At 59.2% G+C, this 17,314-nt stretch overlaps 1 protein-coding gene across 3 annotated transcripts in view; it reads right to left on the minus strand.

Moving 5' to 3' along the window:
* Nucleotides 1-17,314, minus strand: part of IQSEC1 (IQ motif and Sec7 domain ArfGEF 1) — a 379,884-nt gene that overhangs the window by 108,970 nt on the left and 253,600 nt on the right. Inside the window, exon 1 of one of the 3 annotated variants that reach the window (XM_045812306.2) lies at nt 12,143-12,648. The exons of 1 other annotated variant lie outside the window; for it this stretch is intronic. In XM_045812306.2, the coding sequence (XP_045668262.2) occupies nt 12,143-12,210 (68 nt within the window). In that variant the 5' untranslated portion in view covers nt 12,211-12,648. Of the gene's footprint in view, nt 1-6,002; nt 6,122-12,142; nt 12,649-17,314 lie in introns of those variants that run through there. One more of the 3 variants, XM_045812313.2, reaches the window with a different exon arrangement.

The raw sequence follows: 17,314 nt of genomic DNA on the forward strand, positions 1-17,314 counted from the left end.
AGATTTGGGGTCTGAGGCCATTTGCTACCAGTGTGACCTTAGGCAAGCCACTCTATGTCCCTAAGCCTCGGTTTTCTCATCTGCAAAACAGGGATCATGAGAAACCCTTCCTAATGGGGCTGACACGAAGGGATGTCACACATTGGGTCACTTAGCACAGCGCCTGGCAGGTCTTCTCAGCTCACAGTGGGGGATGCTGGATGTTTCTGCCTGCCCAGCCACCTTCTCACTTCAGGTGAGGCACCCCGATTTTCTTTGGGGAATCCCCCTCCTCCACTCTTAGTCCATCTAGTTTGTGTCAGCCGAGTCCTCCCTGACTCTACAATATTTCATCCCCTTGCCAGAGTGACAGGCCCAGGGATGGGCATGAGACCCCAGCTAGACCAGTGAGAGTCTGTTCTGGGAGTTCTGCTGGAACTGTTTCTGCTGGTGAAATCATGAGAGATGAAGAAAGAGAAAAAGACGCCAGTGTTTGGAGATAGAGTTTGAGCCCCTGAATCAAACTGTACCTGAAGCCCTCACTGTTACAGAAATAGAAGACAATAAATTCAGCATTTGGCTTGAGACCATCTGTTTTTGTGGTCTGTTTCGTGCAACCAAAAGAGTGCTGGCTAATACCACCTCGCTGCTTCAAAACCCCGGACGGCTCCTCTGTGCCCACTGAGTCTAGCACTCTGGGCTCTGGGCCCCACCAGCCTTCCATTCGGGCCTCAGTTCTGGGCTTCATCCTTCCAGACTCCGTGCCACCCAAGACTGACGGCTGTTCCCCAAACACACCATGGACACTCAACCTACAGGTTCTCCCCAAATTCTCCCCCACTCTCCACTTGCCCAGTGTTGCCACTCACACGCTAGACCTGGCTCAGAGATCACCTCCCCCAGAAAACTCCTCTCAATATCCCTCCACCGCTCCAAAATGTCAATGGCACTACCCTGGCCTCCTTCCACTCTCAAACTCTATCACCAGGGTATAGTCTACTCTTATTTCCTTTTCCTCTTCAAAAAGCTTTGTCTTACCATCTCATTTAAAAAATGAATACCTTGGAGACGCCTGGGGGGCTCAGTGGTTGAGCATCTGCCTTCGGCTCAGGTCATGATCCCAGGGTCCTGGGATCGAGCCCCACGTCGGGCTCCCTGCTCAGTGGGGAGTCTGCTTCTCCCTCTGTCCCTCCCCTCTGCTCGTGCTCTCTCGCTCTCTCCTTCTCGCTCTCAAATAAAAAAATAAAAAATCTTTTAAAAAATAAAAGACGAATACCTTGCATCAATTAAGATTTGACAAGTTCAAAATTTGGTTTTAACTCACCAAGTGCATTTCCTGAACCTGAAGCCTGACCAGCAGACACAGGGCCAAATGACCAGGTGCCTGCCCTTGGTTGGGGGGCTGTTATAGTCTGAACCAAATGACTTCCCAGTTAGATCAAGTCTGGGCTTGAGAAAACAGCAATTTTTAAAATGTTATCATTAAACGAGACTATTTCTTTTCCTTGGGGCTAATAATCCTTGACATTTATCGAGCTCTTTCTATGTCATTGCCCACGGCATGCCCTCACTTCACAGACGATCCTGCGGCTCAGAGGGGTTATAGCAACCAAATGGGGGGCTGGGACCTGGTCTCCCGTCCTCCTGCTCCCCCCCGCCCGTGTTCTTCTGCCTGGCTTTCCTCAGCTACAAGTGAACACACTGTGTGGGGGGCAGCTCAGAAGCGGGTTAAAAATTTGCCACTTAAAGCTCAACGTCCAGCTGGTTTGCCCTGCTCGCTCATGTGCAGGTGGCCCTGCATACCCCCACCAGCGCGGGGGGCTCTGGCTTCACAGCTCATGCCCGGCCCCTGGCTATGACGCGCCCCCTATTTTGCGGCCATCAGGTTTCGGATTCACTGTGTTTGCTTCTGGCTGCCTGTGTGATAGAGGTCTCAGTGGTTAGTGTGCCGGGAAGGTGTTTCAACATGTAACTGTTTTGAACACAGTAACTTCCCCATATGTCCCTGCCATGGGTAGTATCCCAGTAGCCTCTCGATGGCCGGTCAGAGACCACTGAGCCTGGCCAACTGGTATGTCCAAAATCCGAAGTTTGTGGGGAAACATGTTTGATTGACTTAGATAAGGTGCTCTGTGCTGGCACCTGGTTCATTCTCTGTGAAGTGGGGATGAGGTAACCCTAGGGCGTGTCGTGCAGCCAGAATGAGGCAACATATGGAAGTTACAGGCACACAGCGGGTGCTCACTAAGTGCTCATTCTTTCCTGTCCTCGCTGCCTTGAAGCCAGAGCCACTTTTCACCCACATGTAGGCTCCGTTGCCCCCACCCCCTGCCCTCAGTCGCCCCCACCTCCACCTATCCCTACCGCTAAGCCCCACCAGAACTCCACAGCCTGGCCAGCCCCACTGTGTGTGGGTCTTGAGGCAACCTGGACTCCACACGGAACCCCAGCCTCCTGGCTCCCTCACTTCTCATTCCCCAGACCAATGCCTCCATTGCCTTCAAAATCTGGTTCAGCTGTCATCTCTTCTAGGAAGACGTTGGGGGGCCCATCCAGACGTGAACGCTGACATTCCTCCTCTGGTGTCCCATGGGCTTTGGAGTGCACACCGGTCTCAGCTCTGATCACCCTGTATGGTACTTCCTCTTTTTTTGTTCCATCTCCCCCAGGGTACTGTCAACATCCCTAAGACAGAGATAGTGTGTTGCTCGTGGCAGCCTGGCCCCTGAAGCTGGCCTGTTGCTGGGTTGGGGAGAATTCTCTACATGCCAAGCACAGAAGCTGGGGACCCCACATGGAGCAGCCTGCTTCAAAATGAAGCCAGTAGGGAGGAAAGCAGAGATAAGAGTTGAGAAGTCCAAACCCATTACATAAATTGAACCCCTGGATCCAGCCATTCCTGAAGCCAGTTGGCCCTGCCCCAGACTTTTCGGTTCCATGAACCAATGAAGCCCTCCTTCTGCTTAAGCCTGTTTGATTTGGATTTCCTCTCACTAGCACTTAGAAGGGTCCTCACTGACAGACTGAGGCTAACCTGAGGCTAATCCAATCAAATAGCTAAGAAACTAGCGGAGTTGAGACTCATACCAAAGTCTAGGCTCTCAACCTACTTCAGCAGCCTGTCTCTTCCCAGAAGCCTGCTGCATGGCCCTAGAGTCCAAGCCCCAGCTGACAATGGCCTTGATGGTCCCCGCAGGCCGGCTACAGCCTGGAGACCTCACTCCGGCTGACCAGACTCCTTTTACCTCTTTCCCAGAAGCAGCTGAAATTACACTGTTACGGATTTCTGGGCATTGGTTGGCTCATCCCTCAAAAGGGGCTCATGACCCTCCCTCACAGACTCAGGCAGAAGGCCCAAGAGTGCCTCACACTGACCTGGCCCCTAAAGGACTCTGAGTGGAGTCTGCAGCATGAACCCTCCTACCTGCCCTCACCCGTCTGACTCCTGCAGATGCTGTGCTCAGCAGACCCTTTCCCCAGCTCGGGGGCCGCGTGCATGGCTGGCAGGCCTCCCAGCCCGGCAATAACCCCGCATCTGTGCTGGGGTTCTAAAGGCCATACTGCTCTAGCTCTCTAACGATGGGGGCAGGAGACCTGCATGGCCTCTGCCCACTCGGAGCCCAGGGGTGGGGGCTCCCAACAGGATGAGACTGGCAGGTCCCCGGGAGATGGGAGGGCCCGAGCTGGCTTCCTGACCCCGTGTCCCACCCAAGCCCAATCCCCAGGGAGAAGGCCTGAGGAAAATCCTCGTGCCTGGAAGGATTCAGGGTCTTCACGGTGTGGCAGGGGAAGGGACAGGCGGAGAGGACCCATCAACCCGAGTTTATTTGGTACCATGAAAGAATCTTTCATGCTCGAGGAGCTGGTGGCTCGGGGAAGGCCTGTGGCTTGACTAGACTCATGCAGGTGGGCGTGCGGAGCCAGGACCCAAACCAGAGCTTGTCGGAGGCCGACATCTCCACAGCGGGAGCCCGCTCGCAGGGTCAGCAGAGGTCCAGTGTGACTGTCGGGTGTGAGCAGATTCAAGCTGAAACAGTCATGTTATAAGTGGGACTTGGTCTGGGGACTTCCAGAAGGCTCAAGGGAAGGAGCAGCTGTGGAAGTCCCACGTCTCTCCTCAAAGCCTGGACTGCCCTTAGGCAGACAGCAAAGCTCAGCCCCCCGCACCCCCGTCTCTGCGGCGAGCCCCAGGAGCCCACAGCCCGTGGGCAAGACTCCGGCCCTCTCTGGCCACCGCCTGCTCTCCACATCAATTCCAGATCCACTCGCTTTTCCATTTGGTAACTGCTTCATCCTAAGCATTGGTATCTATGAACTCATGAATCTGGTATGCTGGCTGGTTTTGTTCCCCAACAGGCGATATGTATCTATGAAAACAAAACACACCCAACCAGGTACGCGTCCCCTGCCATGCACGCCCTCCTCCTGCTGCCTCCTCTGCTTTAGCACTCTTGTAGCCCCAGAGACAAGACAGTGCTTGGCCCACAGCAGGTGCTCTGCAAGTCTGTCGAATGATTGCCTTCATGAATGAATGACAAGCCTGACACCCTGCAGAGTCACGGAATGCTTCACGGCTCCCGACTCCACCTGGCTGTTCACAGGTGAGCACAGAGGACTCAGGAAAGAAAGGAGCTTGTCTGGATCCCAGGTGAGCCCAGCTGTCCTGGCTCCTGGTTCCACTCTTTCGGCCCTACCCTCAGGACTGCAATGGGCCTTCCTCCAGGACAGGTGCTGGCACCCACCTGGCCAGCCTCCCCAGCTTGCCCCCAGGAGCCCAACAAAGGCAGGTAGCTGCTGGAGACTGTTGAACTGGAGGCCAGAGCCCTGGGCTCTGAGCGGCCTGACCACCCGGGGTCCTCCCACGGCCTCCCTGGCTCACTGGGGTCGTCAGGAGGCTCTACCAATGTGTCAGAGGAAGGCTTTGTTGACCTGAGAACACAGAGCCACCCTGGGAACTCTCACTCCTGTGGCCAAGCCTACCCTGACCCCAGCCCCAACTCCCGGAGGCCAGTGGAGCAGACAGCCTCCTCCTTAGGACTGGACTCCGACCCATTACAGACGGAAAAACTGAGACCTAGTGATAGGATAGTCATGGGATCATTCACCCCAGACAGAGACTGCATGATGCGTTGAGGGGCTCGGAGTCACTCTGGGTTCAAGCCCCAACTCCCCACCTTATACCCGCTATGGGGCATGCACAGATCTCCCAACACCTCTGTGCCTGAGTTCCCACGTAACCAAAGCGTGCCAGCTATTGTCCTTTCCAAGGCTGTACCGAGGTTCCACGGGGAAGCAGAGCTGGGTGGGGAATCTCCCTGAGGGGCAGGTGGCCCCAGGCCCCCCCATGTTTCTCAAGGGGATTTCCCAAGGGACAGCACCAAAGAGGCTCACTGAATCTCTCTCATTCTGTGTATCCAGAGCTGCCCATCCACTTGGGGACTATGTCCGAAGGCCCTCCCGGCCCTGGGGGATCTACAGATCCTCAAGGTTCTACTCTGGATCATTTTGGAAAGAAGCTTCTGCTCCCTCTGCCCTGGGCCTTCTCGTGCTCAAAGTTTATGCTCTGTGGGGTGAGGGGGCGGCAGCGGGGAAAGAAACTGCACCAACGCCACTGCAGGGGCCCTCGGCAATGTGCAATCTCTGTGCGACTCAGTTTTCTCAGCTGGAAAATGGGCGTGGTTCCTTCTCAGGGTGGTTAAGAGGGGCCCTAGACCTTCCACCCCCACCAGCGCCTGGGGCTGGGCTAATGCCCAGGGGAGTGAAAGAACTTCCCTCCCACAGCTGAAGCTGCCCTCCTAGGTGTTGGGGGGAAACACCTGAGGCTCTCTGGGCCCAGGGTGGGCCTCTGTGCCATCCAGGCAGTGCGGAGAAGTCACAGAAAACATTTGGAGAAACACTGAACACCCCGATGAGAGCCCCAGAGACCCTGCCACAGCAGGCTGCCCTGACCATCAGCAGCCCCTCACAAGTTTCTCAGGCGGCTGAGACCTTCTCCCTCCCCCAGGCTAGAGGGTTGTACTCACAGTGTCACAGGGGAGAGGGCGGAGGTCTTCCTGGAGCCCCAGCACCCTGCCTGCCTCCACGGCCCTTGGGGACGAGCGCTGGGCCCTCCCCACTGCAGGGTCTGACGTCTGACTTCCTCCCTGTTCAGCCAGCATCAAGGAAACCACGCCCTGGGGAGAGGGTGCCAGGCACCCTGGGGCCCCCGCCCACCTCTGACTGGGCCCCAGACACTCACTGCCCAGTGGGCTCCTTCGAGGTCCGGCCAGTCCGGATGGCCTCAGCAGGCAGGCCCCAGAAACTCTGGTCAATTAATAATACAGCTCCCTCCCTGGCCAGTCTCGTGTGGCCGATCGCGTTTCAGGCCACTGGAGTTTCTGGTGAGGCTGCTTTGTTCGGAGTGCCTGCCCAGCCTGGGGCTCTGGCCACAGGGGTGCTGACACTCTCACTGAGGGCCAGCCTGAGCAGGCGGGACAAAGGCGCATGACAGGTGGACCTGGAGAGACGCTGTCCTACTTACTCTGAAAGCAGCTCCGGCCCAACCGGGACTGGGGTGGCAGGGGCCGGACGTTCCACCTCATCTCCCTATGGCCTCCGTGCCCTCAGCTCCCCCCCCCCCCCCCCCCCCCCCCGCACTGGTGGTTCCCCCTGGAAAGCCCTTCTGCCTGGCCCACCCTCATTCCCTGAGGCCCCGCCCTGGCCCCTCCTCCAGGAAGCCTCCTCACCCCCAGCTGGGAGGGATCTGTTCCCATCTGAATTCCCACTGCCATCGTCTACCAGTCTGTCTCCTCTGGGTATCAATCATCGTCTCTCTTCTAGACAGTGGCCACTACGGCCTGATTGGTGTCACGTCCCCCCAGCCCACACCCCTCCCTCTCCACAGTCTCATTTCCTTACAGCAACTCCAGTGATTGTTTTAAAACAGAAAGCACATCATGTCATTATACTGCTTTAAACCCTGCCCTGTCTCTCCCCCACCCCAGTAAACTCTCAAGTCCTCACAAGGATCTGGCACTGCCAGACTCTGGGGACTGCCCATTCCTTCCCTCCTGGACCCCTGCAGGGCCTCCTCCATGTTCTTCAAACAAACACACCGGCCATTCTCCAGTCTCAGGGCCTTTGCAACTGCTGTTCCCTCCGCCTGGAATGCTCTCCCCCAGGTCTTCCTAAGCTCCCTCCTCCCTGCCACTCTCAACTCAATGCCACTCCCTCCGACAGGGCTTGCTTTCCTCTTTCTCCTTCTTAAAACAGTTTTACTGAGATCTAATGCACGTTCTACAAAATCCACCTATTCAGCACACAACGATTTCCGTATATTCACAGAGCTGTGCACACATCACCACAATCTAAGATTAGAGCATTTCATCATTCCAAAAAAGAAACCCTGTTTGCATTACGCAGCCCTTCGCCCCCAGCCCCTGGCAACCGCTGCTTTACTTCCTGCCTGTGTGGGCTGGCCCACTGCCAGTGGTCTCTGTGAGCGGCTTCTCTCACGTGCATAATGTTTCCGACGTGGCTCCGTGTCGTGACGCGTAGCAGCACCTCGTTCCTTTCCGTGGCTGCGTAGCATTCCATCGTGTGGACAGATTCAGTCTGCGTGCTCTGCAGCCCGTGGGCAGCTGGGAGAGGCCTTTCCTCACCACCCAGGTCCCGTGCCCTCTCTGCCCCAGTCACTCAATCCACCCTCCCCGTTTCATCTTCTTGCCTGTAATTCCTGTCCGAAGACACCTCCCATCCGTTTGCTTGCTTACTGCCTCTCTGCCCCGAACGTCGGCTCCGTGGGCCTGGGCCGCTCGCTGCCTTACTCCTTGCCATATCCCGGCGTCTGGCACAGGCCCGATGTGGAACAGGGGCCCAACAAATATTTATCGGCCGACTGAACAAAGCTTTTCCAGGGAGATGCCGGTGCCATCTCCCTGCCCGGGTCAGAGGACACCTGCTGCCCTCGCCAGGAAAGGCCTCAGCCATGACCCAGCTTGGGGACCAGCAGCTTGAGGCCCTCGAGCCCCAGGTTCCTGCTCTGTCCAGTGGGATGGTGGCTCTCACACGGTGGACATTAACTGGCTAGATGTGAGGCCGGACACTGAGCACCTGGCACAGGTCTTCAACCCCACACAAAAATTAGATGGGGGCGATGGGCCATAGAGCAGCATGGGGATGGGCGGGGGGTAGGGGGAAGGGAGGGGAAGGGGAAGGCAGGCCTGCAGGGCTGAGGCGGTAAGTCCCATGTACGAAAGGGTAAAGCAGCTGCCAGAAGAGTCCATGTGTGCTTTGGGCAGTGTCTGTGCAAGGGGTGGTGGCAGCTGGGTCAGCCCTGCCTAGGAGCTCCCATCCCATCCCATCCCATCCCATCCCATCCCAAGCTCCAGACCCTGCCCAGAGAAGGACAGGGATAGCCGGGGCCTGTCCAGAAGGGGAAGGACGTGGGGAGGGGACTAAAGACCCTGTCCTCAGCCTCAGGGAATCCTGGCCACTACAGGCTCTCCCGGGACAGGGAAGCAGATGGGCTGGGGGCCCGGAGAGCAGGGCCGGGCCCCCCAGTGTGTGTTTGTGTGTATCGGGGGGTGGGGGCACATCATGGGAAGAGGGGTGTCAGCTCCAAGTGGGAAAGAATTTCCTTGCATCAGAGCTGCCCAGCCCTCGCCCAGGCGGGGAGGCGGTGAGCTCCCTGTCCCAGGAGGTGTGTGCACACGGCCTCCCGCAGAGGGCATCAGATGGCTAATTGTCCAGGAAGCTCCCTGGAAGCTCCCAGAGCCTGGCTGCCAGCTGCTCCCAGCCCTCCTCCCCAGACGCACCACGGCAGGGGAAGGGTGGGGGTGGGGCTTGCTCAGCAGAACCCCCTGCCCCACCCCCACCAGCACCCCAAGTGGGCTGCCTCTGTCCACCAGGCAGCTCCCCTGCCCCATTAGCCCTCAAGGCACAAAACGATCTGCTGTTCCCAAAATAACACCAGATGCAAAAGTGATTTTCCAGCCCGGCCCCAGAGGCTGAGGATTACCGATACCACAGACTAAGGCCCGTGACAGACAGGAGCTTAGAGGTGTTTGCTCAGAGACGGAGCCACCATGCAGCACCTAGCCTGCCCGGGCAGGCCCACGGCCTCAACTCATTTAATCTCACAACAGCCCTGGAGGCCGCTTGCACCGTAGAAAGGCGCTGGACCGGGATTCGAACTCAGGCGGGCCTGACTGCCGAGCGGGCGTTCTCTACTCCTGCACTGTGACCCTGGGACTCAGGGGGACGAAGGGGACAGGCATCACAGGGAGGCGCTCCACTGGGAGCCCACCAACGGAACCCATTTGCGATCTTCCCAAGAACCACCCAAGGAAACAGGCCCAGAGGGCTTTAGCAACTCGCCCCAAAATGCGTATCTGAACAACCTAGCTCCGCTGGCTCTGGGCCCTGGTGCGCGCCGCTCCTAGCTGTCGTGTTCTCTCTTGGAGATCTGGGGCCAAAGGCCCAGAGACCCTGCCCCCGGCTTCTGGGCTGCAGTCACTGAACCGCTGGGCAAAGGGCCAGGGCTGGCTGGCCAGCCGGCAGCCTGCTCCCCGCACACACCTCTTGCTTTTCCAGATGTAAGCGGGTCTGGGCCAGGGGCGACAGTCTCGGGCGGAGGGGAATGTGAAGACGCGAGTGGAAAACTATGTGCTGTCCGATTGCAACCCTCCAATTTGTCACTGTGGCTGCCGCCAGCCCCGCCTCAGGCCGCAGACCTGCTGACTCAGGTCTTCCCTGGCTGCTGAGGGGGGCTGGGATCCCAGCGAGCGCCTGCTCTGTCCATCTGTCTGTCTGACTCGGAGAGTCACCTCGGCCCTCCTGGTGGCCTCCCAACAAAACGGGGTGGGGGTCCAGAGAGCCGAGCGAGTCTCCTGGAGCTCCCTGAGGGCCACCTTCTCCAGCTAAGCACGGAGGTACGCTGCACTGACAGGTGCTAAGTGGGGGTTTGGGGCCAACCCAGTGCCAATTATGGTGTCCACACCCACCTGGTGCTGTCTTTGGGAGTAAGACGGCCACCCCACCAGTGTTCATACCAGCCCTGCCATACGGGCCTGCCCAGTTCCACTGTCGGGCTACTGGGCCAAAAAACACTCTCGGAGCACGTAGCATGAGCCACATAAGGCTCCAGCCCATAGCCCTGACTGGTAATTATCCCCTGGGCCGTTATCCCCACTCTGCAGATGAGGGAACGCAGGCGTGGAGTGGCTGGTCTACCAGGCCCTGTGAGGCCGTGCTACTCCTCCTTGGACTGGGTGAGCCTCTGGCAAAGCATGGCAGGGCCTCCCAGTGCTGGACCCCCTGCACCCTGTAAACAACACTTGAGGTTTCCATAGTGCCAATCCCCGGAAACCGCAGGAGAGAATGAGACACAGGGAAATCGAGCTGAGGTTGGAGGGGAAGGCACACAGCACACTCACCACAGTCCGGAGACTCACCCCCTGCCTTGGCCTGCCTGGCCGAGGCGCCAACCCGACGAGGTCTATCCCAGGGTCTAAGGAGGGACAGGTGGCCCCTGACTCACTGCTGGGGTGAGCTTTCCTCTCTCTGTTCCCACAGCCAGCCACATCCGCATCCAAGAGAATGCCTCATCCCTCACTGTCTGCCCTGTTTTCCCAGAGCCAGACCCGAGGACTATCCCTGCCATGCCTCCCACCTTCACCCACCCACCTTTCCAGGCCAGAGGCCCAGGGTCCCAGACCCTCTCACCCAGCAGCAAAGACAACCGCGGCCACTGTAATGATGATTTCCTACCACGGTGAGTGCGGGCTGAGGCGCTAGGTTTCCCCTTTCTCTTTGGCTGCCAGGAAGCGCAGCAATTTTCACCTCAGCAGAAGAACCTCAGAACCCTGCTTATCTCTGTCCCATGCTACTTTTTTCTTCCTAGGTCATGACATTCTGTTCTATATTGTGCTTATCCCGGTCCTGAGGTTTTATTTGATTTATCGTAGGTATTTCCTCTAAGTGATCACAAATATTTTGGAAAAGAAAGAAGGAAGAAAGGAAGGGAAAGTTTATATAGTTTAGAAACCAGATGATAAGGGTGGGAAGAAAGAGGGAGAATCTTCCAATCCCTTACTCTTTGTCAAACCTCCCCTCGGTGACAAATACGCCCTTAGGTGGTATGAAAGAGCTGTCTTCCAAGCAGCTGCCTCCAAGCCCCTCCCATACAAACCCTGGCCCCACCTAATCCCCCGTTACAAACAAGACCCAGCCTTGCCCGAGATCACAGTTTCCAGCTTCCGGCTCCCTGGTCTGAATCCCTTCAGCGGGTGCGGGGTCTGGCGCCGACCCAGGACGGGCCCCCTCCCCAGGGGGCAGAGGGCCCTGCTCTGCCTCCATGCGCGCTGGCGTGCACAGCGGCTCCGCTCCACGCACACGTCCATCGGCCATCCGGCGAAGGGGAAGGACGAGAGCCAGAGCTGTGGTGATCACACCTGAGGCTTACCCAGCGCTGGCCGGGCGCCAGGCCCTGTTCTTTGTACACCACCCCACTGAAGCCTCACACTAAGCCTGTAAGGATCTGCAGGTGGGAAGCTTTGGCCACAGAGATGTGGCCACTTCACGCCACTGATAACGCCAACGCCAGTTTTAAACTTGGGCAGCCTGGGGCCTGCGTCCGGGCTGAGTTCTCAGCCCCTCGGCAACGGCCCCGGACAGTCACCCGACATCGCCCCACGCTGCACTCCGAAGGAGCGAGTGTGAGCCCCATTTCACTGACAGTAACAGGCTCAGAGTGGCCAGGGGACAGGGCCAAGGTCACCCAGCTGTGCCCAGTGCCAGTGTGTTATGTAACGAACGCCCGTTCCGTGCACCCCGGGGAGTCTGCCCGCCATACCCCACCTGCCCCTGGCAGCCTTCGGTGGGCACGCCGGGTCCCGGCCAAATGCCCGCACACTCCCTGACTACTGTTCCATGCTCTTCCCCTCCTCCCTCCACACTAGAGACTCTGAGTTTCTCCGGAGGGCACCAGGCATGACCTTTTCTGCCCTCCATCTCTGCTTCCCCCCGGGCTGGAGCTGTCCTGGAGCTCGCAGAGTCCGTGCAAACCGGCCAGCCGGGTGCCCAGCCTCCCCTCCCACCAGGCGATGGCCGGGCAGAGCCGTGTCCACAAACACACACACACACACACACGTACACACACGCGCGCACACACGTCCCCTGGTACCTGAGGGTCCTCACGGAGATGCAGTACTTCCACATAAGGCTCCACACGGCGCTGCCGCCACCCTTCATGCCTGGCTAGTTGGGAAAGCCAGCGGCCGAGGGACCCACAGCCACGGCCCTCCGACCCTGGTCTCCTCCCAGCCAGGGGCTGGCTGTCTTTGCTGGCTCTCAGGTCACTTCCTTCTTCATGGTGGGAAGAAGAAAGACAAGGCCTAAAAGCCAGGGGAGAGGGGGAGGCGCTGGCTCCCAGAGGCCACCGTAAGTCCCAGCCACCGGCCTTGCTGTCCCCAGGCCAGCCTCTGTGCACTGGCCGGTCCGGCTGCTGTGCGCAGACCCTCCTGGCTGAGTGGCCCTCTCGCACCAGACCCCGTAGCTTCTGCACAACCTTGCGCCTGCCTCCTGCCAGGAGACAGCAGTGGCTGTGGGCCAGGGGAGCAGTGAGTCACTCCAGGCGGGACGGGTGAGGGGCGTCTGCCCGGTGAGGGAAAGTGCCGGTCCTGTGTCCAGAGGCTGGCCTGGGACGGGAGAGGCTGAGCCCGAGAGGGAGGGAGGTGGGCGGGGAGGCGAGGGCGGGCCCACATCCTCCCCCATCTCCCCAGAGGCCTAAACCCAACACTCGCCCAGCAGCCCGGCCCACCCCAAGCATCGGGCCAGGAGCTGGCCAGGACAGCGAAAGGGGCTGCTCTGCCTGCTTGGCTCCTGGGGGAAGCCTGGGGTGTACAGGAGACAAAAGAAAGACAAAGTCAGGGCTGCTTCCTGGGTGAGTGGCTGGCCCACGAGGGTCTCCATCTGTTGGGAGAGACAAAGTTCCCAGGCCTGGCCAGGCCACTTCCTTGCTGTGTGACAGATAATGCTGTGTGTGGCCAGCCCCTTTGACCTTAATTTTCCCTGACCACCTCGGGCTCATGAACTCCTGGGCACGGGTCTAAGCTCTCCACGGGGCCAGAAAGAACACATCCAGGTCTCCCAATGGCCTTATGAAGTGGATTTGATTATCAGCTCCGTCTGATATGTGAGGCAACGGAGGCACAGATGGGGGCAAGTCACTCACCCCAGGTCACAGCCCTAGGAAGCCGGGGAGGTGGGCTTCGTGCTGTGGCAGTCTGGCTCCGGGAGCAGCATTTCTGGGTAGAGATGGGGGTAGAGGGGGGCTGGAGGGCTTCAGCCCTTTTGAGCAGCCTTGGGGGCTGGGCCCGAGCTGGGTCTGGGGCATTTCCAGACTGGGGTCCCAGCTGGAGCCCCCGCCCTTGCTCCCCACCCCCCGACAGCTGCTCCTGGGCCCAGCCCAGGGCAGGCAGCTGGGGCTTCCCAGGCAGAGCCCCCAGAGACAATGACTCACAGCTCGAGGTCAGTGTTCACAGAACCTACTTCTACCCACCCACAGCCCCCAGCAAGTTCCCCAGGGCCAGGTGGGTCCAGATCCCCGCACCCTGCAAGGCCCTGGGCGTACAGCGGTATAGCTACGGACAGCTGCCAGTGTCATCCGGTCAGTGCCCACCAGGGCCCCCGTTTCACCTGTAAGGAAACTGAGGCTCAGAGGGGGCATCTCCTGCCTACAGACAGTCAGGGAGGGTGGCGCTGGGCCTGAGCCTGGGTCTACGGCTCAAAGCTTCGCTCTGTCCCCGGACCCCTGGCCTGGGCAGGACGTCCAGGACTCCAGTGAGGATCAGCAGGTACATGCCTGTCTGTTCCCCCCAAGACAGGTTTCTTTTCTTTTCTTTTCTTTCTTTCTTTTTTTTTTTTTTTAAAGATTTTATATATTTGACAGAGACACAGCGAGAGAGGGAATACAAGCAGGGGGAGTGGGAGAGGGAGAAGCAGGCTTTCCGCTGAGCAGGGAGCCCGATGCGGGGCTCGATCCCAGGACCCTGAGATCATGGCCTGAGCTGAGGGCAGACGCTTAACGACTGAGCCACGCAGGCGCCCCAGGAAAGAACTTTTTATCTGAAAGCAACATTAGCTTCTACAAAGGCTGCGGCCTCCCTGGGGGCCCGGGAACCCCCGTTCTCTCTCCTCCTCATCAGAAGCCACCACAGCGGCCCACCACTTGTCACAGGAGCTCCTTCGCAGCACCCTGGGGACGTGGCTGCCCCGCCTCAGCTTGAACCCCCCGAGGGATGGGAAGCTCATTATCTGTCAAGGCTGCTAGTCCATCCTGAGCCTCCACTGACCTAAGGAAACTCTCCCTGGGGCAGAGCCTCACTTCTTTGTGTCACACAGAGTAGGGCCTCCATTCAAGAGTTTCTCCGGCCTGTCCTGGGGAAGTTTTCTCAACATCTGCAGCGGGTGGGGGCAGCATCTGTGTACGTGTCTCCATTACCAGCGATCTGTTCACACCATCCACGGACTCACTCATCCGTTCACACATCCATACCCATCTCCCATCTCCCTTCCCTCTTCCCTCCCAAACGCCCACCTGCCTATCCTCTCCTCTTCCTTCCATCCATCCCCTCACTCACTCCGCTCTGGCCTGGACTGACCCCTGGTCCCCACAGGGTGAAGAGCTAGGATAGGTGATTGCAGACACCTCTTTCTCTTCCTGAAGCATGTTCCGGAACCCTCGTCCCAACCTCCCTATCAGCCCGTTGCCTCTCACCTGGGCCCCCAGGATTCCATCTGTGGCCTGTCACATCCCGGGCACATCTGAGCCTTCTGTCTTTGTGCCCCATGCCCTCCTGTTGCCCGCTAGGCTCTGGTTTCTCATGGCTCCTGGGCCCTCTGACCCCAGGCTCTGGGGCAGACCCCCTGGGGCAGGGCTTAGTACCAGGGCCCCTCACCACTCAACTGGGAGGAGTATCTGTCATATGCCCCTCCCATGCCTGCTCTGTGCGAGACACCAGTCATGGTGGGTACCTGGTAGCAAGGGAAAGGTGGCACCTTTGGCCCTGGAGGTGATCTCAGAGAGAGGTGTCATTTTCAGGACAGGGGGGCAAGCCCCCGTGCGGGCCCCTTCCAAGTCCCTGTCCTGGAAGACACCCCTGCCACAAAACCTCTGGAGGGTCCAGGTGCCGCTCTGTTCTTCCCCTTGGCTGCACCCCCGTGTGCCCCTCCTTTCCAACAGCATCACACTAGGGCTTCCTGCCCCCACTTCACAGATGGGGAAACTAAGGCACAGGGAAGGGATGGGTGCGGCTGTCCCCAGCTGCCAGAGCATTGCCTGCTTCTCTGAAGACCGCTTCCTTGGATTGATGGGTGAGGGGGTGGGGGGCACCCATGAAGGGTTAAGAAAGCCTCAGGGAAGAGCTTGAAGGCAGGAAGGAGTTTAGTGTTGCCGCCACCCGGCAGGGGCCACCCGCTGAGCCATCTCCCGCACTCCCTCACCGGTGGCCCTTGAAGATCTGCTTTTGAAGGCGCTGGCAGCCCGCACGCCATTGCTGTCAGCCGGCTCCAGCCTCACACCTGAGCTGTTCCCCAACGTCGCAGGGTGCTGATGGCACAGAGACTGTCACACGGCGGGGTGAGGGTGGCGGTGGCCTGGGGGGGTGCTGCGCCCCTTCACAACTGCTCTCCTCACATCCTCTCACAGTGCTGAGGGGTGGCTGTCATCATCCCCATTTTATGGGTGAGAAAACTGAGGCTCCCAGCGCTTTGAGGCTTCCTGAGTGCTGACTCAGCACACCGCCGTCTTCATCACCAGTGGAAGCTTGTCCTTGAGAATGGGGACGGACTCCTTCACCTCTGACTCCCTTGTTCCTAACACTAGTCATCCCGTCTGTCTGAGCCTCTATTTGTCCCTCTGCAAAAGGGGAATAAGCATCCCTGCTCTCCTGGTTACGGTGAGGGAAGAGTGATGTGGGCTCACAGCACCGTGTGGCCCTGGGTGCGGGACCCAGCGTCCGAGGGCCATCTTCGCAGGCCAGCAGAGCTCACGGTGGCTGTCATTGCAAAAGGCCCCGGCACGGCTGGGCATGGGTTAGGTGCCCAGTGATGTCGTCCCCCCCCCTTCCCCTGCAGGACACGGGGGGCCACGGCAGGAAGAGAAAGTGCGTGGAAGCGTTCACACCCTCAGCTCTTCCCTCTCCCCAGCCACGCGGCCACGGCCAGGCTCAGCGGAGAGCTGGCCGGCCCTCCACCCTCTGTGCGGTGACTCACACGGCCCACTGGGGATGAAGTCACTGCCGCCCAGGCAAAGAAAAGGATACATTTGTTCCCTGGGAGATGCCGATGCCATGGTGAACTTGGCCTGTGAGGGCAGAACACAGCCCAGGGCCTGTGCTCGCTGGAGGGACGCAACCGCACCAGAAGGGAGGGCGGTGGGAGGACCCTGCTCGTGGGGAGGGGGACTGAGGGTGGGAGGTGGCCCTCCTAGGCAGGCCCAGGGAGGGTCTGTGAGCCTCGGTCTAGTCTCTGGGCCTAGCTGGCTTTGTCAATTCTGCTGGTCTGGTGAGGAGTGTCTGTGGTCTCAGGGCTCTGACAGCCCCTACCCCCAACCTCTGACTTCCGCCTGTCTTGTCCACAAAATGGTCACTCTCTACTCTAGTCCCTGGCAGTGGGCTGGAGGTGACAGTGGGGCTTATGAGGCCAGACAGCGGCCCCCTCCCTGCTCTCTGGATATCTGTGTGGCCTCCCCAGTGCTGTCCCTGATCAGCCTGTCTTCCACCGGCTATCATAAGCTTCGTTTTAAACCCAACATCCTCCCTGCGGCCGGCCATTGCCTACTCCTGGCCAAACCGCAGTGAGGCCGGCAAGACCCTTTGCCATCTGCCACCCACATCGAGCTTCCTGATACCCACAAGCGTTCCCTGCTCCAGGCACACCCCAGGCCTCCTGGCTCCAAGCCTCCCCGCTCTGGACAGTTCTGCATACCTGGGCCCGTTACTCTCCCAAAGCCCCGCAGATGGACCGTCTCCTCCGCTCTGGCCCGTGCACTGAACCACCAGGCTCCCGTGCCGCCGTTCTCATTGTCCGTGGCCGGGGGAGACCCTGGCAGGAGAGCAGGGGGCAGAGGAGCGAGGGAGCGGCCAGGGTATTCACTGCCCCTCAGCAGCCACCGTGCCTGGCAGGTGGCCCTCTGTACACAGCTTTCCTGCTCCATGTAACTGCCTTCTCTCCCCACCCTCAGGCCCAGGGTTGTAAGGCCTCCCCGCTGCTGGCTGCCCCGGTGCTACACCTTTCCCGGTTCTCTCTTAACCCTGCTGCTGCCTCTGCGTGTGGCCCCACGGTGGCCAGCACT

Source organism: Ursus americanus, chromosome 14, assembly GCF_024610735.1.
Source record: "Ursus americanus isolate L20-20 chromosome 14, mUrsAme1.1.p, whole genome shotgun sequence".
In the NCBI taxonomy this organism is placed as follows: Eukaryota; Metazoa; Chordata; class Mammalia; order Carnivora; family Ursidae; genus Ursus; species Ursus americanus.